We start from the raw sequence: 27,142 nt of genomic DNA, 5'->3' as shown, positions 1-27,142 counted from the left end.
GGACGCCTACATGTATAGTTATTTTAAATAACAAAAAAAATGAAAACAAAACTTTATTAAACATAAAAAGCACCCCCGGAAAGTATCCATTAGAAACGTGTTGAGAGTTAACTCAAAAAAGCTATTCACTAAAAAGAACCACCCTCTCCATCCCTAGGGACCAGAGTCGGAAAAGAGCGGACTTGGTAGACGGAGCCAAGCTATCTTATTGGCTGAAAAAGTCGGCCCTTTTAGCCTACTCACCCTATTGGCTGTTTAACAAACCGAACCAATCTTTCCCACCAGCCCCTCTACAGGATGATTCAGCGGGAGGCTGCTGTGTCGTCTATGGTTATGTGGGGGAGACGAAGCGACAGACTTAAAGCTGAGATTTATGGTACTGCGGAGTCTGAGACATGAAGGAAAGCAACGGTTATTTCGGAGCGACATAAACGAAGATTTTAGGATTTCTGTCGGAACTCAGGAATGTCACGCGACAGACGAGACAGAGGAGCTGGCGGGGCGAGTCGGATCCATAAAAATGGAAGAGAAAGCCGCTAATTTAAGAAAATAAACGACAGGTTGGTTAATTCCCGTGAGTGAGAAGCAAGAAGTTAAGCGACTCAAAACGGGCGAGCATATGAGAATGTCATATGACTGAGAAAGTGCCGAGGTTCTCGGCGTATGTTGGAAATAAGCAAGCAAGTAAAAAAAAAGAAGAAAGAAAGAAGGCGAAGTAGGTTAAAGAGCTGTTGTGGACAGTGAGAGGCGTATAATAGTGGATCGAAGACAAAATACTGGGGAGGTGAGAAGCGGCAGCTCAACTGCGGGTGGGGTCATAGAGATGTCAGCACTGCTGCAGAAGTTCATTATAGTTCTGATTTCCGCTACCGTCCTGATAGTGTTTATCTGGTGCTGCACAAATCAAAGGTGAGTCTCGCTACCAAGCAGGGCTATATAATATATATATATATATATATATATATATATATATATATATATATATATATATATATATATATATATATATATATATATATATTACATACACACACACACGTACATGCATGCATGCATGCATGCATACATACATACATATGTTCCAGTGTACAATTTCCTGTAAACACCTGCAGTTTGTTAAACAGTTAGGGGTACGTCAGATGATGGCAAAAGATGATTATGATCCCTTAGCAGGAACTTGCGGAGTAGGGATGATCTCGAGCACCATGGCATGCACTGAAAGATGGTGATGGTGTAGCTGTCATCAACAAAACCTTTTGCATATAAAAACCTGGATAGAATTCATGTTTGCTTCAGTCAATGGTGTGCTATGTTTTGGATTTATGAAACAAAATGATGCTTTATTGTGTCATTTACTCAAGAATAAGTGCAGATATATTGGAATTATTTAGTTTTCACATATATATGCCTATTATCTTGCTTTTTAATCAAGCATTGGGGTCACTAGGATCCTACACAAAGAGAGTTTGTGGGTTGTCTACACTACTGGCAATTGCTTGTTAGGCTAAAGCTTTTGTCAGACAGTGAACTTTATGTTGCTGTGAGCCCTTTCCACCTGCAGCAGTTTAGAGACTGTGTTCCTTTCAGAACATGGACATCCTGTAGAAAATGGGTGTCCAATCTTATACGCAAAGGGCCAGTGTGTATGTGGGTTTTCGCTGCAACTCCCGAATTGGATTACTAATTAGAGGACTGATTGGCTGAAGTCCTCACACCTGGGTTTGAACACCTGACCTACAGGTTACCCTAAAAACCTGCATACACTCCGGCCCTTTGTAGATAACATTTGACTCCCCTGCTGTAGGATTTGCTGAGATAAGGGATCAGTTGCTAATTTATATATGTTAACAGATTCTGTTTCCTTAAAAATTCTAGAATAACCTACCTGCATATATTATGGATGTAATGAATACTGAAGATCTTAAAATCACTGCTGCTCCTGGGGGAGGGGTTCTGTTTTTGCCTGTGTGTGAGAATTTGCATGGTCTCCCTACAAGGCACAGGGTCCCTCCCGGTGTCCAAAGACATGCAGCTAGACTCAATTAAGTCTCTAAATTGTCTTCAGTGTGTGCTTGTGTATGTTTATGTTTATGTGTATGTACTATGGCACAAACAGGCACCCTACCCAGAGTACACCCTGCTATCTATGCTCAGCCTGCGGCCCACCATAACCCTGTGGTTCTAAGGTTCTCATAATCATGATAAACAGCTGAAAGATGGATGATTATTTAGAGTAATAATTTTGAAAAGTACTTTGTTTCAATAGAAATTGTTGTCTTCAACAGACAACCAAACAACTCCAGCCCTTCTCGGAAGCGATGGGGCTCCAAACCGGATGGTATGTGCAAGGAATGCAGGTAAGAAATAATCTGTTTGCTATGTATTAGATCAGACTCTAAGCTTAGATGTATTTATCTTGTTTGCAAAGCACATTCAACCCCAAATCAGAAAAAGTTGGGACGGTATGTAAAATGAAAATCAAACTGAAAACAGTACTTTAAATTATCTTTGACCTGTATTACATTGAAAACAATGGAACAGCACATTATTTAATGTGTTCCTCATGAATTTTGTTTTTGTCAATATAAACACGTATTCCAAGTTTGATTCTTGCAACACATTTAAAAAAAAGTTGAGATAGGAGCAATTTAGGGCTAGTAATGAGGTAAATTGGTTAAATAATATGATTTTAAGCAGGTGATGTCAACAGGTGATTGTAATAATGGTTTGGTACAAAAGCAGCATCCAAGAAAGGTCTAGTCCTTTAGGAGCAAAGATAGGCCGAGGATCGCCAGTTTGCCAACAAATACGTGAGAAAACTATTGAATTATTGTCAGACTTTTTAAAATAATAATGAAATAAGTTGCATGTTAAACCTTTCTGGATAAGCAGGTTTTGTGGATTAGCAAGTTATTCTGTGGGGGACTTTGGAGGTCATTAAACAGTGGTACTAGTTTGTAATACGAGAGATACCAAATTTTAATGCACATAAAAGTTCATTTTCAACCCTTCAGAATATCTAGTCAAAAAACTTTAAAAGATTTCTTTCATTCAATGGTAGTTGTTAATTTCTGTCTGGAATGTACAGTAGACTGTTCACTATAACATCAGAATATTTTTTTTTGTTCTTGATGTAGCTGTCTGCTTTTTATTCAGTAGTAGTTAATCAAAAATTTGTTCACACATATTTCATTACAATGCAGTTGCACAGCAGAGGTGTCTGTATGGCAATGTCCGTTGGCTATCAGAACACAGATAGAACTTGGCTGGTTTTCAGAAGGCTGATTGTTCATAAAACCATGTTAAGCTGTTTCTGGGTTAAGAACATAAGAAATTTACGAACTAGAGGAGGCTGTTTGGCCCATCAAGCTCGTTTGGGGAGAACTTAACTAATAGCTTGGAGTTGTTAAAATCTTATCTAGCTCTGATTTAAAGGAACCCAGGGTTTTAGCTTGTACTACTTGCACAGGAAGTAGTACAGGCTAGTAGTGCAGTAATGGAGCCGTGTAGTTAGAGTACTCTAACTACACGCTGTGTAAGGAAAGTGTTTTCTCAAATTAACTTTATAATGTTCTCCTGCTAATTTCCACCTATGGCCATGAGTTATAGTATTTAAACTAATATTGAAGTAGCCATTTGGCTGAACAGCATCCAGACTTGGGCTGCAACGATTCGTCGAGTAACTCAATTACAAAAAATCCTCGATGCAAATTCTTTACTTCGATGCTTTGTGTAATCCGCACGACTATGTACTGCTTAGTGATCACCGTGTTTCACTCGGAGGATTATTACTGTCACACAGTGTGCTTACGCTGCATTACGTGTAGCAGGTTTGATTTGATGCCAAAATGGAGGAAGACAGGGAAAATAGCGAGGAAAGTCAGAGAAAAAGACGAAAAATGTTTAAAGTTTAGGACCGTTTCAAACAAAAGAAAATTCCATTGTGAAGCCGAATTAGCTTACCACAGTAGCACAACGTCAATGATTGAACATCTCAACAGAAAGCATCCAGTCTATGCATCCAATCCACAGAGTGGAACCAGTATACAAAGTAAGTGCGAGGGCTTCACTCACATTTGCCGCTAAAACAGACCTCTGATAGAAACGTATTTATGGGCATATGTGTGAATAAAAGAGTAACAAGATTCGGCCCAAGCAGCCCCTGTCGTTCCTCAAAAACACTGATAACACAACGACAGTGAAAATGATGCTGTCATAGTTTAATTAACATGGAGCTGGAGCCTGTCTCTACACTAACAGCAAAGAGACGGTTCCGTTATAGAGATGGTGAACTCAGGTGGAGTGAAGTAAAACAACAGCAGAGCTTGTGATCGCTACTAAACCTTTACTGGTAAAGAGCTGGCGAGAGTCCTTAACCAAACCAACCGTTAAACAAGCCGAAAGGTGAAGAAAAGTGATGTTTTCAGCTTCATTAGTCGCAGTGATACCTACAGCATGCAGGGGTAAGTCTAAAAGGAAGCATGGGGTGTACTCAACTTGATCTACTTTAAGGCTTTAGTAATATTATTTTGCAGATTAACATTAATCCATCCATCCATCCATCATCTTCCGCTTAATCCGGGGTCGGGTCGCGGGGGCAGCAGTCTCAGCAGGGAAACCCAGACTTCCCTCTCCCCGGCCACTTCATCCAGCTCCTCTGGGGGGAACCCGAGGTGTTCCCAGGCCAGCCGGGAGACATAGTCTCTCCAGCGTGTCCTGGGTCTTCCCCGGGGTCTCCTCCCAGTGGGACATGCCCGGAACACCTCCCCAGGGAGGTGTCCCGGAGGCATCCTAATCAGATGCCCGAGCCACCTCATCTGGCTCCTCTCGATGTGGAGGAGCAGCGGCTCTACTCTGAGTCTCTCCTGAATGACTGAGCTCCTCACCTTATCTCTAAGGGAGAGCCCAGCCACCCTGCGGAGGAAACTCATTTTGGCCGCTTGCACCCGCGATCTCGTTCTTTCGGTCACTACCCATAGCTCGTGACCATAGGTGAGGGTAGGAACATAGATCGATTGGTAAATCGAGAGCTTTGCCTTTTGGCTCAGCTCTCTCTTCACCATGGCAGACCGATGCAGCGCCCGCATGACTGCTGACGCCGCACCGATCCGCCTGTTGACCTCCCGTTCCATCGTTCCCCCACTTGTGAACAAGATCCCGAGATACTTAAACTCCTCCACTTGGGGGAGGACCCCATCCCCAACCCGGAGAGAGCATTCTACCCTTTTCCGGCTGAGAACCATGGTCTCGGATTTGGAGGTGCTGATTCTCATGTCAGCCGCTTCACACTCGGCTGCGAACTGCTCCAGTGAGAGCTGAAGGTCACGGTCCGATGAGTCCAACAGAACCACATCATCTGCAAAAAGCAGAGACCTAATCCTGAGGTCACCGAACCGGACACCCTCAACGCCCTGGCTGCGCCTAGAAATTCTGTCCATTATAGCTATGAACAGAATCGGTGACAGAGGACAGCCCTGACGGAGTCCAACCCTCACCGGAAACAAGTCCGACTTATTGCCGCCCATGCGGACCAAGCTCTGGCACCGGTCATACAGGGACCGAACCGCCCTTAAAAGGGAGCCCGGTACCCCATACTCCCGGAGCACTCCCCACAGGACCCCCCGAGGGACACGGTCGAATGCCTTCTCCAAGTCCACAAAACACATGTAGACTGGTTGGGCAAACTCCCATGAACCCTCCAGAACCCTGCTGAGAGTATAGAGCTGGTCCACTGTTCCACGGCCAGGGCGAAAACCACACTGCTCCTCCTGAATCCGAGGTTCGACAATCCGGCGGACCCTCCTTTCCAGGACCCCCGAATAGACCTTGCCAGGGAGGCTGAGGAGTGTGATCCCCCTGTAGTTGGAACACACCCTCCGGTCCCCTTTCTTAAAGAGGGGGACCACCACCCCGGTCTGCCAATCCAGAGGCACTGCCCCCGATGTCCACGCGATGCTGCAGATGCGTGTCAGCCAGGACAGCCCCGCAGCATCCAGAGCCTTGAGGAACTCCAGGCGAATCTCGTCCACCCCCGGGGCCCGGCCACCGAGGAGCTTTTTGACCACCTCAGCGACCTCCACCCCCGAGATAGGCGAGTCCACCCCTAAGTCCCCACACTCTGCTTCCATATCGGAAGGCGTGTCGGTGGGATTGAGGAGGTCTTCGAAGTACTCCCTCCACCGACCCAAAACGTCTCGAGCTGAAGTCAGCAGCGCACCATCCCCACCATAAATAGTGTTGATGCTGCACCGCTTTCCCGCCCGGAGCCGCCGGATGGTGGACCAGAATCTCCTCGAAGCCGTCCGGAAGTCGTTCTCCATGGCCTCACCAAACTCCTCCCACACCCGAGTTTTTGCCTCAGCGACCGCCAAAGCCGCATTCCGCTTGGCCTGCCGGTAGCTGTCGGCTGCGTCTGGAGTCCCACAGGCCAGAAAGGCCCGATAAGACTCCTTCTTCAGCTTGACGGCATCCCTTACCCCCCGCTGTCCACCAGCGGGTTCGGGGATTGCCGCCGCGACAGGCCCCGACCACCTTACGGCCGCAGCTCCGGTCAGCCGCCTCCACAATGGAGGCACGGAACATGGCCCATTCGGACTCAATGTCCCCCGCCTCCCCCGGGATATGGGAGAAGTTCTGCTGGAGGTAGGAGTTGAAACTCTCCCTGACAGGGGATTCCGCCAGACGTTCCCAGCAGACCCTCACTATACGCTTGGGCCTGCCAGGCCTGGCCGGCTTCCTCCCCCACCAGCGGAGCCAACCCACCACCAGGTAGTGATCGGTTGACAGCTCCGCCCCTCTCTTCACCCGAGTGTCCAAAACATGAAGTCCCCCAGCAGAACAAGGGAGTCCCCAGGAGGAGCGCTCTCCAACACCCCTTCCAAGGACTCCAAAAAGGGTGGGTATTCTGAACTGCTGTTTGGCGCATAAGCGCAAACAACAGTCAGGACCCGTCCCCCCACCCGAAGGCGGAGGGAGGCTACCCTCTCGTCCACTGCGGTAAACCCCAATGTACAGGCACCCAGCCTGGGGGCAATAAGTATGCCCACGCCCGCTCGGCGCCTCTCCCCGCGGGCAACTCCAGAGTGGAAAAGGGTCCAACCCCCCTCAAGGAGACTGGTTCCAGAGCCTAAGCCGTGCGTCGAGGTGAGTCCGACTATATCTAGCCGGAACTTCGCAACCTCGCGCACCAGCTCAGGCTCTTTCCCCCTCCATGGCCTCGCCAAACTCCTCCCACACCCTAGTTTTTGCCTCAGCAACCACCAAAGCCGCATCCCGCTTGGCCTGCCGGTAGCTGTCAGCTGCGTCTGGAGCCCCACATGCCAAAAAGGCCCGATAGGACTCCTTCTTCAGCTTGACGGCATCCCTTACCACCGGTGTTCACCAGCGGGTTCGGGGATTGCCGCCGCAACAGGCACCGACCACCTTACGGCTGCAGCTCCGGTCAGCTGCCTCCACAATGGAGGCACGGAACATAGCCCATTTGGACTCAATGTCCCCTGCCTCCCCCGGGATATGGGAGAAGTTCTGCCGGAGGTAGGAGTTGAAACTCTCCCCGACAGGGGATTCCGCCAGACGTTCCCAGCAGACCTTCACTATACGCGTGGGCCTGCCAGGCCTTGCCGGCTTCCTCCCCCACCAGCGGAGCCAACCCACCACCAGGTAGTGATCGGTTGACAGCTCCGCCCCTCTCTTCACCCGAGTGCGGCCGCAAGTCCGACGACACGACTACAAAGTCGATTATCGAACTGCGGCCTAGGGTGTCCTGGTGTCATGTGCACATATGGACATCCTTATGCCTGAACATGGTGCTTATTATGGACAATCCGTGACGAGCACAGAAGTCCAATAACAAAACACCGCTCGGGTTCAGATCGGGGCGGGCCGTTCCTCCCAATCACGCCCCTCCAGGTCTCACTGTCATTGCCCACGTGAGCATTGAAGTCCCCCAGCAGAACAAGAGAGTCCCCAGGAGGAGCACTCTCCAACACCCGTTCCAAGGACTCATAAGCACGTAAGCGCAAACAACAGTCAGAACCCGTCCCCCCACCCGAAGGCGAAGGGAGGCTACCCTTTCGTCCACTGCGGTAAACCCCAATGTACAGGCACCCAGCCTGGGGGGCAATAAGTATGCCCACGCCCGCTCGGCGCCTCTCCCCTTGGGCAGCTCCAGAGTGGAAAAGGGTCCAACCCCCCTCAAGGAGACTGGTTCCAGAACCCAAGCTATGCATCGAGGTGAGCCCAAATATATCTAGCCGGAACTTCACAACCTCGCACAACAGATCAGGCTCCTTCCTCATCAGAGAGGTGACATTCCATGTCCCTAGAGCTAGCTTCTGTAGCCGAGGATCGGACCTCCAAGGTCCCTGCCTTTGGCCGCCGCCCAGATCACATCGCAACCGACCCCTATGGCCCCTCCCAAGGGTGGTGAGCTCATTGGAGGGGGGACCCACGTGCCTTGTTCGGGCTGTGCCCGACCAGGCCCCATGGATGTAGGCCTGGCCACCAGGCGCTCGCCATCGAGCCCCACCCCCAGGCCTGGCTCCAGGGGGGGCCCCGGTGACCTGAGTCCGGGCAAGGGAAAACGTGGTTCCAAAATTGTTTTCTTCATAAGGGGTTTTCTGAGCCGCACTTCGTCTGGTTCCTCACCCAGGACCTGTTTGCCTTGGGTGACCCTACCAGGGGCATAAAGCCCCAGACAACATAGCTCCTGAGATCACTTGAACACGCAAACCTCTCCACCACGATAAGGTGTCGGCTCCTTAATAATAATAATAATAATAATAAGAATAATAATAATAATAATAATAATATCCTCCCCAACAGCCTTGGGATAGTGAAACTCTGAACTTTCCAACCACCACATGCTCCTCTAATCCAGACCTGTTAGAATCTTATATACCTGGATCATGTCCCCCCTTAATCACCTTTGTGTGAGGCTGAACATATTCAGCTCAGCTAACCTCTCCTCATAAGACGTTCCTCTAAGACCAGGAATCATTCTCATAACCCTATGTTACACCCTTTCCAAGGCAGCAGTGTCCTTTTTAAGGTATTGTGACTAAATTGCATATAATATTCTAGGTGGGATCTTACCAAGGAATTATATAATCATAGCACCACCTCACTTGACTTACATCTCTAGGTGTGTAGAGTTTAACATCCTATTGCCCTTTTTAATTGTTTCCCCACACTGGCGAGAGTGGGACCTGGAAGCATCAACATACACACCGAGATCATTCTTGTAATCAGCTACCTTTATTTCAGTGGAACCCATAAAATATCTGTACTTTTATATTTCTGCTCCCTGCATGGATTACCTTGCATTTATCTATGTTAAATTTCACCTGCCAGGTATCAGCCCAGTCGCTAATTAAGTTAAGATCCTGTTGTTGCCTCTCTGCTGCTATTTTAGTATCTGCTACATCACCCACCTTGGTGTCATCCTCAATTTTAACCAGTTTATGGTATGTATTGGTATGAATACCATTAATGTAAATTAGGAACAGTAGTGGTCCTAAAATTGAACCCTGCGGTACCCCACTATGAACGCAGGCCTACTGTGACATTGTGCCTCTAATAACTATCCGTTGCTTCCTGTCTGTTAACCAGTTTTTGATCCAAGCTGCTACAATTCCTAAAACCCCTGCAGCTTTGAGTTTAAGCAACAGTTGTTTGTGGGGGACAACATCAAAGACCTTCTGGAAATCTAAGTAGATCACGTCATAGGCCTTTTTGTGATCAATTTCTCTTGTAGCTTCCTCAAAGAACTCAAGTAAATTAGTTAAACAGGATCTACCTCTCCTAAATCTATGTTGGCTATCCCTCAGAATGTTATTTGAATCCAGTTAATCTACCATTTTCACTTGGATTGTAGCTTCCATTATTTTTTCCAGTAATGCTAGTTAAACTGATTGGCCTATAGTTTACTGGATTACTTCTATCCCCTTTTTTGAATATGGGCGTTATATTAGCATGCTTCCAATCAGAAGGTACCACACCAGCAGATATCGATTTCTGGAATAGTAAAGTTAAAGGTTGGCTAATATTATCCCTCATCTATTTTAAAACTATAGGTAAGATGCCATCATGGCCCAGCAATTTATTTATTTTGAGCTTAGCTAGGCTTTGTACCACATCAGCCTCAGTTATACATATATTGGTCATAGACGGTGCTGTATTTGTACTAAATGGTGGTAAGTTAATCATGTCCTCTACTGTGAACACCCGTATAAAATAATCATTAAACTCTTTTACTATATCAATTTCATTTTCAGTTATAAGCCCATTACTTACTATCCTGCATATTAGTGATTTCAGCCTTTACAGCTCTTTTGGAGTTAAAATATTGGAAGAAACTTTTAATGTCATTCTTAGCCTCCAATGTGATCTTCCTTTCTACATTCCTCTTAGCGAGTCATATGTTATTTCTTAACTCAACCTGTAGACTTGGATATTCCTGCTTTATTTTGAAATCGTTGGTTAATTTCCATTTGTGGAAGAGAGCCCTTTTCTCCTGACGTTATTCTTAATTTGTAATCTACCTTGGCTGCAGTTTAATATACTTAGTTTTGCTGGAAACAGGTATGCAGGCCTCTTGCACTTGCAACAATGTGCTTTTAATAAATTCCCATGGCTTTTCAACAGGTTTGCTGTTTAACTCCAACCAGTTTACAGTTTCTAGTTTCAGTCTCATTTTATTAAAGTTAGCCTTCCTAACAGTGTATATTTTTGTTTTGACTTTGCTCTTCGGACATTAAAATTAAAATTGACCTCAAATCTAATCTATGATCACTACTGTCTAGTGGTTATAAAACCTCTGATTTTCCAATCCTATCCTGGTTGTTAGAGAAAACAAGATCAAGAAGGGCTTCTCCCCTGGTAGGGGTATTAACAAACTGAGTTAAAATACAGTCCTGTACTTATACACCATCTCAAGTTCATTTACAGAAAAGCCAGAGACAGTGTCCCACTGTATCCCAGGTAAATTTAAATCACCCATAACCACCACATCATTTTTATTACTCATAATCCTGATATCGTCATATATCGGATTTTTCTCAACATATCAGTAAATTCACAGGCATTTAACGGATGTCTTTACACGTAGGTTCAGAGGTGAATTTTACAGAATTTGTGGCAGTGCACATTAGACCACTTCTGGCTGATGTTTCTGAAAACATGTTTCAGCTTTACTGTTGCGTTAAGCCTAATTACAGGTTTGAACTGGACCCTTCAGGTATGCATTGCTGTTAACCCCTGAGCTGTGTAGTAATAGTATTATTATCTCAAACTGTAACACACACACACACACAATACTTTTCTGTAAGATTATCAGTTACATCAATCACCACGGGGTACATTCCCAATATTTTTTTGTGATAATGTCTATTATTTGTTTTGTGAAGCAATGTATCTAGTTGCACATTTCTTAATTGACCTAAGGGATGTACAGTGCCCTCCATAACGTTTGGGGCAAAAACACATGCATTTTTGATTTGCTTCTGTACTCCACAATTTTAAATTTGTAACCAAACAATTCAGTGGCGGTGGGGATCTTATGACCTGGGCATATATGGCAGCCACAGATACTGCGGCACTTATCTTCATGGTACATCTGATGTACCTTCTGATTGGCAGTAGCAAAGTGAATACTAAGATGTACAGGAACGTCTTATCTGTTCAAATTTGAGCACAGCCTCCAAACTCATTGGCTGGCATTGACTAAAAAACTTAAAATGGCTGTAGTAGAGGCCCGCCAAAGCATCACCAGAGACGATACTCAGCATATGGTGATGTATGAGTCATAATGTGTCCCAAACATTATGGTGATCTAAAATAGGAGTCAATCAGGAAAATCAATTCAGATTCAATCTACAAATTTTAAAGGTGCTAATTTTTATGTCACCACATAGTTAAAACTATATTTTAAATGTATTTTACTTTTTATTATGTTGGTCACATAATTTCACACGTCCTGATTTTGTTAAGGTGTTATGGTGCTATCATGAATAAGCAAGTGTGTGTAGAGACTTTCCCAGCAAAGATTCAGTTTAGAGTGGGCAAACTTTAGATTCTTAAAGTATGTGGACACCTAGGCATGAGTGCAGCTATCTGATTGGATTCACAGTTCAGTGTAATTTTGGTACAGCAGGGAAACAAAATTTCTTTTGAAATAAATTAACTACATCTCATGTTCTCTTACTAAGTTTGATCGCATATCTGCAGATATGTACAGTAGTGATAAACATCCCTGTAACCTTAGTTTTTTTTAGCCTAGTCTGAATTTTCTGGGAAAAGTACTTTAAATGCCACAGGGAGACTAACAAACAGAAGCTGTTTCTGCCATATTACTATACCAGTATTGCTGCAATTTATGTAGACGTTAAAATGTTCTGAAACCTTTTGGAAAGATTTTGACTCTCCAGCACTAGCTGTGACCTACTCACAGCCACAGTTATAATAAAATTGTCATGTTGAACATCTATATGTGAATTTAGATTTCTCCTATGTCAAGAAATGTATTAATTCATTTAATTGTGCATCGTGACAAACCAAAAATGTTGTAACCAAACAGCACATTGCAAATGCATTTACTTGTGTTTACTTACTAAATGCCATCCTTAATTGGTTAATCTCGATACTTCTCACATTGATTTGTGTCTGCCAATTGTCACCCTTAGCCTGAAATGGGGGGACTGCATATAAAGTAATGTAATTTTTACGTGGGTCTTTTACATTTTACATGGGTGAAACCACCATTGGCTGTTTATAAACCCAGGCAGTGTGGATGTTGCTCTAAGAAGTTTCCATTTGTCAAGAAAACAAAACAAAGGACATTAGTTTAAATGTAAAAAGCAAGTTCCCTAAAAAAGTAGAAAATAATTTGCATTTCGTTTCTAGAGATGATGTCTGTCTGGGTGAAATTTATTAACAGGATGATCATTAAACGATTTTTTCTTTGTCTCATCTGATTATCTGACATTTGTATGTTTATTACATTAATATAAGGTAATAAAACGTACAGCATCTGTATTTACTTAATTTTTTTATTTCAAAATACAGTGTAGCTGTTTCAGATGCTTTTCAAATTACAGTACTGCATGAGTTAAATGACTGAACTGTGTATAATTCAAATACAATTTAATACTGTACTGTACAAGAAATATAGTTTCCATAATGCATCTCGGTGGCTCGTTTTTGACAGTTTCTCAAACTTTGAGTTTATATTTCTCATTGAGCGTAAACTTTTTTCCCCCCCATTATGTTTTCTATTTATGCAGCATTAGCCTCAGGTAGCTAGCCAGGAGCAGACATGTTACCACAAGACAAAGTAGTAAAGCAAAAGAAAAGAATTACCGTAGTTAAAATTTTTCCTATGTTATGTATAAAAAGACCCCAAATGAACATTGGACTATTTAATTACTATAAGTGAATTATTTAAACAGTATTTGTACAGGAATGATTATGTTCCAAGCTCTATGATCTATATAAGTCCTTGATCACTATAACCAACATCACTATACAGTACTGTGCAAAAGTCTTAGGCAGGCAAAGAAAATGTTTAGATTATCCTCGGGTTGGTGTAAAACTATGATATTATGCCTGTCAAAGTGTGTCAGCTTCGCCATTTCAGAACCTCTGTTAAAATCATCCTAGTATTTGCTGCGACCGTCCACTAGCACACCTCATACAGCTAGTCAATCTGTAACTGACTTTTTAAAGCAATATATTTAATTATTTAATTGAGCTGTTGGTGAATTTTAACAAAATCATGGAATGGCTGAGGTGCCCCTGAGGAGATGTTTGGGAACTGAAGCGGTGTTCATCTAGCCATCCAAATAGATATCAGTAACATTTTAGAAAAGAGAAGAAATTATTACTAGTTTTTGTGTTACTCTTAATTTGCACATGTTCTAATGTTAACTTGTTTTTTGTTCTAAGCCAAAGTACACTTTCTACCCAGATAAACAGCTTTAAACATTTCTTTGGACTGTCTAAGACTTTTGCACAGTACTGTATGTGGTTTCCACTGCATTTTAAATGTTGAAACCGATTGGTAGTATTACCTTTGGTAAATGAAACAGTTTTTTTGCAGTGTTTACATTTCACCATGTTGTATTCACTAAAGCCACAGTGTGTCCAAACAATGGACATGGTACTTTTCTTTGGTACAAGCTACTCAAGTTGCTCATTCAGCTCTGTGTTTGAGTCTCCTCCATGTTACTTTCATGTCGCAGACTGGGCGGGGTGGAGTCATGTGACAACACACACGGTCGGATCTTTTCAAAGGGACAGTACATGAACACACACTGGGGAAAGTATTAACAGAATTAAAAAACAGAGGAAAAAAAGGAAGTAACCGACATAGGTACAGATGTAGCCACATGAACATTCCCCTGTTTCCATGATGGGGCCTTGGCTGGTCTTTGGCTGTCCCCTGCTGGGTCCTGGGTGGAACCTTAACTATAATTAGATCCCCCACAATCATATAACGAACAAGGGGGCCGGCATGATCCGCCCCTTGTCTCTCTGTGTGTAAAGTACTTGCAATCCATCCACCAGGGAGAGCAGTGATTATGAAAGTATACATAAATACATAAGTAAGTACTATGAGGCAAAGATGGCCTAAAACTAGCAATATGTGTTTTTGGTCAGTTTATTGGTGAAATTAGAATTTTGTATTTTACTTCTCCGTTTGGATATGAGGTGGACCTAAGATGTGTGCAGTATAATAATTACAGGCCTAAACAAAGTAATAAGGTTAGATATAGGTCAGTACTTTATATTACTACATTGCACAAAGAGGATGGAATGATGAAGTAGCACTAGATAGATAGACTGGGAATTTTTTGTCATAGTACCAGACTCAAAAAGAGGAACATAAAAGAAACATAGCATAGTAAGCATTTACTGTAACCCCTTGGAGTCTGAGGCCTCTCACCCACTTTCAAAGTAGTCTGACATGCCTTGACATTTTACAGTTTTTCTGAATTGCTAAAACACATTTCCTAAAATCTCCTCTCCTTTAATCAAACTACTAAGCACAAACCCTAAAATTTAAGCTAAACTCACAAAGAAATGAAAACACTACCAGTCAAAAGAGTTGTTGTCATGTAAATTAGAAACTGTAAGACTATAATAAAAAAAAGTATGGTCGTCTTCTGCATGTTAATGAAAAAATGCCACATGTGAAGTGGTACCTACAGGATAAGTAATATAACTGTCGTTTTGAGTACCGTGGTGGAACAGTACTTCATACAAACAAGTAACCTGATCACCACCCTAACCGTCTGACAAACCACAAACACTCACAGGAAAAGCTACAGTAGACTAATCAAAAATGCTAACACACAAATATGCAAAAACAATATTTGTTCATGGAAATGGACTTAGGGGGCCAGCATAAACCAAATGCATATTATTAGAATAGACTAAAACACTTTTTCTTTTTACAATCATGTAAATATGAAGTACTTCATTCCCTAGTACACATAGAAGGTAAATATATACATCTACCATGTACAAAGTAAATCTATTATATAATTATATTTTCTGGACTTTGGGGAATACATACGGCTTTAGTACAATTCTGCCGATACCAGCACTGCAGACATTTTATGTGAGCCAGTACATCAAAAACTGTATGATGGATCTACTTCAAACTTTGCAGAGGCATTGAAAGCAGGAAGACCTAAAATATATTCAGTCTTGAAAGATCACCCCAAAGTTGAAGCAGTGCCACATAATGGTGGGGCAGTTTTGAGACTTGATCCCGTTAGCATGATTACTCAAAAACACTTTGGCAGACCCTTTTGCAGTCCCCTCAAACTATACAGAAGCATTGTATAGGTGCCAAACTAGAACTGATTAAATACTGAGACCAATTACCCCAAAATTACAGCAACACTGCACAGTGATAACAAAAAAGAGGTAATTTCAGACATTTGAAGTTATCACAACTAATTATCTGCCAGATCTTTTTCAACCTTTGTAGACATGTTGTAAGGTTGCAGATCTGGACCTGATCATTTTATGGCAAATCCCACTAAAATTGAAGCAATGGTGCTTAGCGACAGCAAAGAAAGAGAAGGATGACATGATTAGAGGCTCAGATTGAACAGGATCAATCTGTCTTTATTTATCAAACTTACCCTGTTCGATCTTTAATGGGTCACCCTACCACTTCACAAAAACACTCCATGAATGAAAATCTACACCTAAAATTGTAGACTTGATCAGATCTAAAACTAACTTCAATGAAAAGAGAACAGCATAATTGGAACTGCCATTTTTTCATTCCCCAGTAGGGACTGCATTCAAAAAACTAAAAATGTCAAATGTCTTGTATTTTGTATGGTTACTTATGGTTAAGGTTAGGGCTGGGTGGGAGTTAAAGTTGTCATTGTTAGGGTTAGGGTTTTTCCCATAGAAATGAATGGAAAGTCCCTACAAATTTATTTGTACAGACATGTGTGTGTTTGTCTGATGTGTTTGTGATGTGTGTTTTTTTTTTAAATTAACCATTCAAGTGAAAAAGCCAAGACTTAAACATATTTGATTTGCAAAAAATTGTTCTTGTTGACTGTAGATAATCCGTTGCATATGCTGGTAGTTCTTGCTTTCCAAGCTCCTGCTTTACGAGTTTATACCTTTCCGAGAATTTTCTTCAGCAAAAAGTTTTTGTTTTTCATATTTTCCTTAAAAAGTTTGCATGTAACTCAATGCACACTGCACAAAAATGCCATACGTGGCCCGGCAGTGTTTTCAGATAACTTTGAAATATCTGACTCTGCATGCTTGATTTGTACCTTACTCGTCCATTCTTGCACAGCATATTTTACGATGGTGCCGATGTGTACCACTTAGTTTCAAGACCCAACCTCCATCCATCCATTTTCCAAACCGCTTATCCTACTGGGTTGCAGGTGATCCGGAGCCTATCCCCGAAGCAGTGGGCACAAGGCAGGAAACAACCCAGGATGGGGGGCCAGCCCATCGCAGGGCACACTCGCACGCCATTCATTCACACATGCACACCTACGGACAATTTAGCCACTCCAATTAGCCTCAGCATGTTTTTGGACTATGGGGGGTACCCGGAGGAAACCCCACGACGACATGGGGAGAACATGCAAACTCCACACACATGTAACCCAGGCGGAGACTCGAACCCGGGTCCCAGAGGTGTGAGGCAACAGTGCTAACCACTGCACCACTATGCCGCCCCAAAGACCCAACCTGATCCTGTTAATATACCAAATAAATTTTACATACTGTCTGTAATTTCCACAAGCTCAAAATGGGGTGTTTTTTTTTCTTCATGTACCCCCATCTGCTGAAAATTAATGTGACCAAAAATAATTAAACATACTAATATTGCCACCTAATATCTAGGCCTAAAGTTATTAATATTAAAAGTTGGCAGCACCAGAATTAAAGACACAATTATTGAAATAATGGATATGATTACATTGAACAATCAGTCATTTTCCGTAGTAGATAATGAGGGATTTTATTTGGTTAATCACCACTTATAACAGGTCTCAAAAGACTAGCTCATGTCATGATTATAATAAAACGTATAATAAATTTCTTTTGGCTGGAACCAAAATAATTTTTTCTAACATTACTATGGGAAAATACCTCTCACTTTACAAGTTCTCGATTAACAAGCAATTATTTGGAATAATTTAGCAGAACTACCTGTACTGTAAATAAGAACGTTTTGGCATCCATCTTGCACATTGGACGATTAGCATTTTTTTCAAATACAGGGTAAAGGATAATTTAGTATTGTGTCGGCAGTTATCCTGTAGCTGAACCGATAGAACAGGGGTACTCGAATATAAACCTGAAAGGTCTACTTACCAAATGTCCAGTTAGGGCAAGGTCCGGAAAAGTAACAGAAAATTCCAAGTCCAGAACTCCAGAACAACTACAAAAAAAGCTGAGAAGTCCACAAACCCCTCGAACTATGTACAAAAAGCCACGTGGAAGGCCAGTTAGTGTGAGAAGTGACACCTTTTTTTTGCCACCAGTTGTTTAAACTTGGGCATAAAAGGTATGAGGGCCAGGCGCAGGCACTGTTGTAAGTGTTCATCGGTGAGTCTGCTGCGGTATGAGCTCTTCACTGTATTCACAACAGTATGTTGAGGGAAACATGGTGAGACTTTGAAGAGCCATCTTCTGCAGGACAGGAGCCACTGCTGCAGTAACCATCTTTGTCCAGAAGGTGACAGGGTCACAATGAGCCTCCTGCAGTGCAAGGTTTTCTTGAAGAACAATAACTTCTGTTTGCAGGCAAGTAGCATCAGCCCATGGGCAGACATTACGGGCCACAATTGAGAATTCAGAAACATTTCTGACAAGAAAAGGATTTTCAGTGCACAGTAAAACTTGTTTCCCCAGGACAAAATTTCCAAAGCGAGTCTGGAAATTTCCAATGAGCTTGTCCAGGAACTCGGCATGATCTTGGTGATGTTTGTCTGCAGTGTGTTCCAAAAGCTTTGGGAAGTTCACAAGGCCCTGCTGTATGTCACATTTGACTACCTCTAGCTTCCTCTGAAAAGCACGGATTGCTGATATGAGGTCACACACACTGTTATTTTTGCCTTGAAGCTTCAAATTTAGGTCATTGAGATGGGAAGTAATATCTGCTAGAAATCTCCATTTTCTCTCCATTCTTCATGAAATCCACAAACTGTTTTGCTTTTGGACTTTTTTGATCCAACAGAAACATCTCCAGCTCTTTTCGCAATGCCCAAAAATGCTCCAGTACCCTGCCTTTACTAAGCCATCGGACATCGTTGTGAAGGAGAAATCATCAAATTCTGCATTTACCTCTGTTAGGAATGAGCGCAACAGGAGATGCTGCAAAGCAGAGGATGCTTTCAAATAGTCCATAAGTTTCGTTACTGTTGTCATGACCTCAGAGTACCTTTTTTCAAGACTGGCACTCAAAACCATCTGGTGAATGATGAAGTGGTATGCGAAGAGGTCAGGGTGGTGAGCTCTCATGCGCGACACTAATCCCTTCTCTCTCCCAATCATACATAGAGCTCCATCAGTAGCAATGGAAACAACATGCTTCTGGTCTATCCTTCTGTCTGTCAACATCTGCATGACTGCTTCATAGATGTTATCCCCTCTGGTGTGCCCATGGAGGGCTGTGAGACCTAAAATATCCTCAATTAATTTCCCACTTCATTAAAATATCTGACAAAGACATTAGGCATTGTCTGTGATATCTGTTGATTCATCCACAGCCAGTGAAAGGACTTCGACAGTTTTAACAGCACTGCTAAGTTGGTCAAGTAAATCATTTGCAAGTATACTTCAGTTCTTCTTGCTGCCGTGGAATCTGACAACGGTATTTTGTTTGCTTTCTGTATTATTTCATCCCTTTGAGTCCCCTCCAACATAACATCCAGAACTTCATTCATACATTCTCTCTGACTATTTCAGCATCAGAGAAAGGCTTTTAGCATTTTCCTAAGACCCATAACACTCGCAGTGACGCCTCTGTTGTCCGCTCTTGTGCAGTAGTTGACTTAAGTATTATATTGCTGGTAGCTTTGTATGATGTACTGGTTTATTTTTGTGGTCCTAACCTCTGTGTTCTGGGGATAATTTTGTTCAAAATGCGCATGTTTCGTGTCATAGTGACGTTTCACATTAGCACTTTTCACAATGGCTACCATTTCGTTGCAGATTAAACACATTGGTTTTGTGCTTTCCTTGGGGAGTATGAATGTATATTTGTCAATCCACTTAGTCTTAAACTCACGGTTCTCAGAGTCAACATTTCTCTTCTTGCTCATGGCCAGTTTTGAGCACACCATGTCACATTCAGAATGAAAAATGCAGGATATTTGACTTGAATGTCTACGTATGCAGCTCGCAAAAAAGTGAAATGATTTTGCCCGATTGGTACATAAACTTTCGGTTGTGAGTGATGTTGCTGTAGTGATGTTGCTGTACACCTTCTTTGATTGGGTCTGAAGCTGAATGAAGATGAGTGGAATGGAATCTCTTAAAATAGCATTGAATCATTGATAATAATTGATTGGATGATTTTTTAAAATTATTATATATATATTATAATTTTTTTTTTTTTACAGATTTTCGTATTTTACAGAATTGAACTTTGTCTGGGTCCGCCTATTGAGTACCCCAGTGATAGAACATTATGCTAACAACAAATGTACTTTATATTGTCCCTGTCCAATGCTGCCAGAGAGCAAGCCAGATGTGGGATGGTGTGGTCCAGTAGCAAGCAGGTGAGAACAGCAGGTGTAGACAAGCTGGGTTGGCAGGCAGGGTACTTCCCACCATCAGGAACCCCAAGAGAGTGCATTACTAAAACTGCGTAACAAATAGTTGAAATTATATGAGGTACTTTGTTATAGCTCCCCGGTAATGCGCAGACAAGAAGTTTATTTTTAAATACAGGGAAATTCTTTATTTCTTCCTTGCTCGATTCATCCCGTGAAAACTGGTAATAAAACAACAATCAAAGTGATGATAATCTCACTGAACAGATATCGCTAAATTAACATAGCTAACTAGCAGGTTACATTAGCTAAATTATAAACATTAGATCACATACCTCGCTGGCAGCTTATTACCAAGGGAACTAAATTCTTAAGAACAATTCTCAAACACCAACGCCATACAGCAGCTCAGAACACCACCTTCACCGTCACACTCAAAACTTGCTTTTTTGCTGTTCCCTCACAAAACTACATCCTACCGGAAGTGACTCCCAACAAATGTTCCGCTCCAATACTCTATACAAACTAGGCACATCACATGTACATGCAAATACCAAAAACGAATTAAAACAAAAAAAAGGTAGCCTGATGACAGTTATACTCCCACCAAAAATCCTGTGTGATTTTTAAATATCTTAATGGAAAAATATATAAACTTTGCTATGAATTTGAATTACATCGTTCATACTCTTCTTTCATTATTTATTTCCAATTAATTACTGATCCAGACTAAAAGCAACAGAGAGCAAGTGCAAATACAATCCCTCACACTGCCTCCACTAGTGTGACAGTCTTCTGAACAGGGCGTTCAAGGTAAGTAGGCTTGGAAGTACGTCTACCCTTTGGATCAAGTGTAGGATCGCTGATCAACAGCTTCAGCTTTCTCACTCTTCCATCCCTTCCTGGTAGCGCTTCAGTGACCTTAGCCAACTTCCAGTTGCTGCGTGGAGCCATGTCATCCAGTAGAAGAACAATGTCATTAACCTGTGCGTTTCTTTGACCTTTGGTCCACTTCTGCCGACATTGAAGATTCAAGAGGTATTCCCTTTTCCATCGCATCCAGAAATTGTTGGCCAAAAACTGGACACGACGCCATCTTTTACGAAGATAAAGATCTTCCCTGACAAACCTTCCAGGAGGAGAAGCTATTATTGTTGACTTCATGGTCAAGATGTGATTTGGAGTCAGGGGCTCTGGGCAAGACGCATCACAGAGATAATCAGTGGTTAAAGGTCTGCTGTTAATAACAGCCATGACTTCATACAGGAATGTCCTGAGAGAGGAGCAGTCAAGTTGTCCGGATGACTGTTCAAGAATAGATGTTAAGACACTTCTGATGGTGCGGATTTGTCTCTCCCAAACACCACCCATATGACTTGAAGCCGGTGTGTTCATGATAAACTCACATCCTTCTTCCCTGAAGTCCTCTTTCTTCATTTCACCTAATGCCTCAGCTAACTCTCTTCTGGCACCAACAAAGTTCGTACCTTGGTCACATCTTAACTGACGAATTGGTCCACGAATGGAAATGACAGCGCGTAATGCATTAATGAAGGAGTCAGTGGAAAGATCTTCAAGCATCTCAATGTGCACTGCTCTAGAAGCCATACAGGTAAGCAGTAGTCCATAGCGCTTTAGCTCCTTCCTTCCTTCCTTAACGTAGAACGGTCCAAAACAATCCATCCCACAATAAGTAAAGGGAGGAGCCACTTCTGTGCATTCTACAGGAAGATCTGCCATTCTTTGTTGTTCCGGGGACCTTCTTAACTTCCTGCACATAGTGCACTTGTGAATGTATGATGACACTGCTTTGCTACAACCGAGAATCCATATTCCGTTGGCACGAAGATTGTTCATTGTCATTGCGCGTCCTTGATGGTACACCTTTTCATGATAATGCTTTATGAGCAGTGATGACAAGTAACTGTCTCGTGGAAGGATTGCAGGATGCTTCACATGTGGATGGAGGGCCGCATGAGTTAAGCGTCCTCCCACTCTAAGGATACCCTGCTTGTCCAGGAACGGACTCAATTTATGTAAATTGTTCCTTTCTTTAATGTACTCATCACTGCAATGTTTCAGGTGCTGGATTTCTTGAGAAAAGCTGCCCTTTTGGACCATCTTTATAATGCTCAGCTCTGCTTCTCTCCTTTCCTCCAAAGTTGTGGCTTCACTGGAACTCTGCTGAAGGCCCTTGGCTTGTTTTACTCTGCGCTTAAGCCTAGCTATAGCCCTTATTAGTCTTGACCAGTCTGAAAACTTGTGCAGACGATCTAAAGTTGACGCTTCTTCCTTGACTTTGGTGTCATGAACGTATGCCTTCTTGAGCTCAGGATCAGCACTTGAAACTTCTCCCACCATGACATCTTCACATGGGAGCTCCCTTTGCCACAGAAATGCTGGGCCTCTGAGCCAGTTGGATGCCTTTAGCTGCTGTGCTGTGAGACCCCTGGACGCATGGTCTGCAGGATTGTCTTCAGAAGCCACATATCGCCACTGAACAGATTCTGTGCTTTGTTTAATTCGCTGCACTCGGTTGGCTACAAAGATATGGAATCTTCTGGCATCGTTATTGATGTATCCGATGACAACCTTAGAATCTGTCCAGAAGTATTCATGTAAACAGTCAATTTCTAGTTCTCTTTTCAGTAAGTCACTGATACGAACAGCTGTAACAGCTGCCGACAGCTCCAGTCTTGGTATAGTAGTGACCTTAATAGGTGCAACTCTTGACCTTCCCATGATTAAGGAGCAATGAGCTTCTCCCGTTGTGCTCACTGTTCTGAGATACGAGCACACTCCATAGCCTGATGTGCTGGCATCCGAGAAATGGTGGAGCTCATAATGCTGGACATTAAAGCCTTTGGGAATATAGCATCTTGGTATCATGATGTTAGCTAGGTGTTGTAAGTCCATCAGCCAGAATTCCCACAATGGCCTAAGGTCTTCAGGTAAAGCATCATCCCAATCAAGCTTGTCTCGACACATCTGCTGCAGGATTTGCTTTCCTATCAAGATAAACGGTGCCGCAAAGCCAAGTGGGTCATACACTGAGGCGACTGTGGACAACACACCTCTTCTGGTAAGTGGATTGTCTTTGACAACTACTCTAAACTGAAACTGATCAGAGGCGACGCACCATTGAACACCAAGTGCTCTTTCTACTTGGGGCCCTCCAAATGCCAGGTCCAAATCTTTGGTTCTTTCTGCATGTTCTTCCTTGGGAATTGAGTCTAGTACTTCCTTGCAATTTGAGACAAACTTATGAAGATGGAGTTTACCCATGTTGCAGAGGTCCCTTGCTTCCTTTACTAACTGGATTGCTTGGTCTTTGGTTTCTGTGCTCACTAAACCATCATCCACATAAAAGTTCCTTTGTATGAACCGGATAGTGTCGTCACTGAACAGACCACGTCCTATTGCAGCAAGATGCTTGAGTCCATAGTTGGCACAGCCTGGCGAGGAGGCTGCGCCAAACAGGTGAACCTTCATCCGGTAGATGGAAGGCTGTGTCTCCAAGTTTCCACCATCCCACCAGAGGAACCTCAAGTAATCTTGGTCCTCTTTCTTGACATGGAATTGGTGGAACATACGTTCAATGTCACACATAATTGCCACAGGACCATTACGGAAACGGCACAGCACTCCCACTAAGGCGTTTGTCAAATCAGGGCCAGTCAGGAGATGGTCATTCAAAGAGGTTTGTTGAAATCTTGCTGCGCAATCAAACACAACGCGTATCTTGCCTGGCTTCTGTGGATGATACACCCCGTGGTGTGGGATGTACCATACTGGGGCTTTGCATAAGTCTTGCTCTGGGACCTTCTCAGCATCTCCACTTGCTATTATTTCGTTCATAAAGGTTGTGTAATCTTTATAGTACTGCTGATTTCGCTTCAACTTCCTTTCCAGACACGCAAGACGATGAATAGCACACGGCTTGTTGTCAGGCAATTTGGGTCTTTCTTGCTTGAATGGTAGTGGCATTTCATAGTGTCCGTCAGTCCTTAATCTGATACCAGCCTTCATTTTGGCCAGAAATCTGAGGTCCTCTTGAGATATCTGCCCATCATCTGGGTTTCTTTCAATAAAGTCTGATTCAAGAATGTTCATTATCTCTGAAGGTGAGACTACTTCCTTAATCTCCATTCTGTGGACAAAATGCACTTCACATGCAAGATTAGGCAAGGGCTGCAAACATGGCATCACCTGCTTCACAATGATATGGTGACTAATTCCAATCAAATCTCCACATTCAGTATGAGGGTCGCCACAACCAATCACACTCCAGCCTAAGTCTGTTTTTATTGCAAAGGGTTGATGTTCTCTTCCTGAAACGACTTGTCTTGGAACAAGAGCCTGAGGACAGTTATAGCCAATAAGCAGGCCGACATCACAGCTTTGCAGAGGAGCAATCTCATCTGAAATGTGTTTAAGGTGAGGCCATACCTTTGCAGTGTCCGGCGTAGGAATATGATCTCGATTTGCTGGGATAAATTCTCGTGAGTACGTTACCGGTAGGGGTATTGTTTTGTTTGAGTAGAAACCCCTAACTTGTAGATCTGTTAGTTTCTGACAAAACACTCTAGTGTTCCTTGAGGCTAGGGTTGACAACTTCAGCTGGACTGGCTCACTCCTAACATTGAGAGCCTCAGCAGTTTCTTTCAGAATGAACGTTGTATCACTTTGGGTGTCGAGAAGTGCGTACACAAGGACTTCATGCTCTGGTTCATGAGTAGCTGATACCCACACTGGTATAACTGTGGAGGTATGAGTGCCCTTGACATCTTGCACAATTCTGTTTGAAGTTGCCCCACTTGACACACTGACTGCTTTATCCTGGGTGCTGTACATCCTCTTTTCCATGGAGTTGTGACTACCCACGGGTCTAGCAAGGCTTGCAGAGTGCCGTGTATCACTGGTGCGATTCTCATGGAGGCATGTTGGATGTTTTTTGTTACACATGTCACAGGTACTTCGATTTTCACATTCCCTTGAGTGGTGCCCAGGCTTCAGGCAACCAAAGCACAACTTATTTACTTGTATAAACTTATGTCGTTCAGAAACCTCTCTTTCCATAAATCTGCTACAATTGTCCAAACTGTGATTGGTCTTTTCGCAAAGAATACAGCTTGCTGGTGCAGGCCTCTCATCCGAATTGGTTGCTAATGTCTTTCTGCTAGGGCTTCTGTTCCTCTGGGCCTTAGTCTTATCGCCTTCGCTTGATTTTATAGCATATAAGGAAGTTACAGGGTTACCTGGAATCTTGGCTTCGCGTGTAAGAAATGCTACAAACTGGCTGAAGCTTGGGAATATTCCGCTTTGTTCTTCCACTTCCATAACCTTTCTATTCCACCTTAAGGTCAACCAGTCTGGAAGTTTGTTGAGTATCTTCTGGTTTTCATTGCAGTCGTTTAGCACATCAAGCCCTTTGATCTGAGACATGGCTGCTTCACAGCTACGAAGGAAATCCACAAATTCCTGTAATTCCAGGCTGTTCTTGGGATTTAGTTTAGGCCACGCACTTAGTTGGTCTCTAAAGGCCTTGGTAATGAGGAATGGATTTCCATATCGTTCTTCCAAGATGGTCCATGCAGAAAGGTAGGCTGCCTCCGTACCCAGCATAAAGTGGCTTTCGATTGCTTTCTTAGCAGGTCCACCCACATACTTTCGTAAATAATAGATCTTCTCTTCGCCTGGTATATTCTTCCTATCAATGAGAGCTCGAAAGGACAACTTCCAGTCATTATATCGAAGGGGGTCACCATTGAATACTGCTGGCTCAGGTACAGGAAGTCGATTTGCAACAACTGATTCTGCAAGCGCTCTAATAAGAGCTGTAATGCTGTCTTCTTGTTTGACATGGTTTACAGCTTGTGGAATGGAACAATGCTGCCTTGGGTCGTATTGAGGTGTGACATCTTTCTTTATCCTCAGAGAGCCACAGCAATGCAGTAGCTCACCCATATCTTCATCTGAGCATACACTCTGTGCATATACCTGCTGCCGTGCTTTGGCGGCCTTTAGTTTCTTAAGTGTCTCCAGTCGATCTATCTCTCTACGCTTGGCTTCTAATGTCTGTCTTCTCTCTGCATTTGCAGCCTCTTGTTCAGCTTGCTGCCTCCTATCCTCAGCTTCAAGCCTTTGCAATTCTTTAAAATGTTGCTCTTGCTCAAGAAGGATTTCTAGAGTAGCTTCATTGGCAGCTGCTTCAGCTGCTGCATCCTGTCTCTTCACTGATGATAGGCCTGAGCATCCTGAGCTAATTACTGAGCCAACTCGAGAGAGATGGTCAGATTTCGAGCGGCTGGAGACTATGCTCTGTGTAGCAGGCAGTAGCTTAAGAGACCTTGCACTTCTAAAATCTTCTTCCTGATCATGGTTTTCCAAATAGCACCTTGCCGCTTCGATGATTTCCTTAGTCACTTCTTCACAAGTGTCTACTCTACGGCGTGCGTCCTGGTGTGGGGTATGAACACGGCGTATATCTTCATAAATCAGGTGTAACTCCATTGAGGCCTTTCCTATCTTAGCAGCATGCTCCTGCAACAGGTCATTTGAACAACAAGCATTCAAAGCTCGCTTGGCATCTTTAGCAATAGTCTTCCACCTTTCATAGTTTAAATTAAATCGGTGTTCAAGTTTTTTTATTTGCTCTTGTTGCAGTTCTTGGCCCTTTTCCGTTAACTTACGGACTCTTTGGCCTTGCCGTACTTCTTGAGGGCGGTGGGGATCAAATGCTTTAACTTCAGTCACATGTGGTTGTTCCTTCTCATCCAACTTAAAACCTTGTTGTTCTTCACAGGGTAACTGTACTGTTTGTATTACACGCTCTCTGACATCCTCCATTGGAGTATCTAATTCTGACA

At 43.1% G+C, this 27,142-nt stretch overlaps 1 protein-coding gene across 1 annotated transcript in view; it reads left to right on the top strand.

The window, feature by feature from the left end:
* Window positions 1–266: 266 nt before the first annotated feature.
* The window catches only part of LOC125724126 (alpha-2,8-sialyltransferase 8F-like), a 47,514-nt gene continuing 20,638 nt past the window's right edge, over window positions 267–27,142 (top strand). The window contains exons 1-2 of the mRNA XM_049001087.1: window positions 267–909; window positions 2,286–2,357. Coding sequence (XP_048857044.1) covers window positions 824–909; window positions 2,286–2,357 — 158 coding nt within the window. The 5' untranslated portion in view covers window positions 267–823. The remainder of the gene's footprint in view (window positions 910–2,285; window positions 2,358–27,142) is intronic.

This window comes from Brienomyrus brachyistius, unplaced genomic scaffold, assembly GCF_023856365.1.
Source record: "Brienomyrus brachyistius isolate T26 unplaced genomic scaffold, BBRACH_0.4 scaffold55, whole genome shotgun sequence".
In the NCBI taxonomy this organism is placed as follows: domain Eukaryota; kingdom Metazoa; phylum Chordata; class Actinopteri; order Osteoglossiformes; family Mormyridae; genus Brienomyrus; species Brienomyrus brachyistius.
This window is presented reverse-complemented; position numbering and strand designations above follow the sequence as displayed.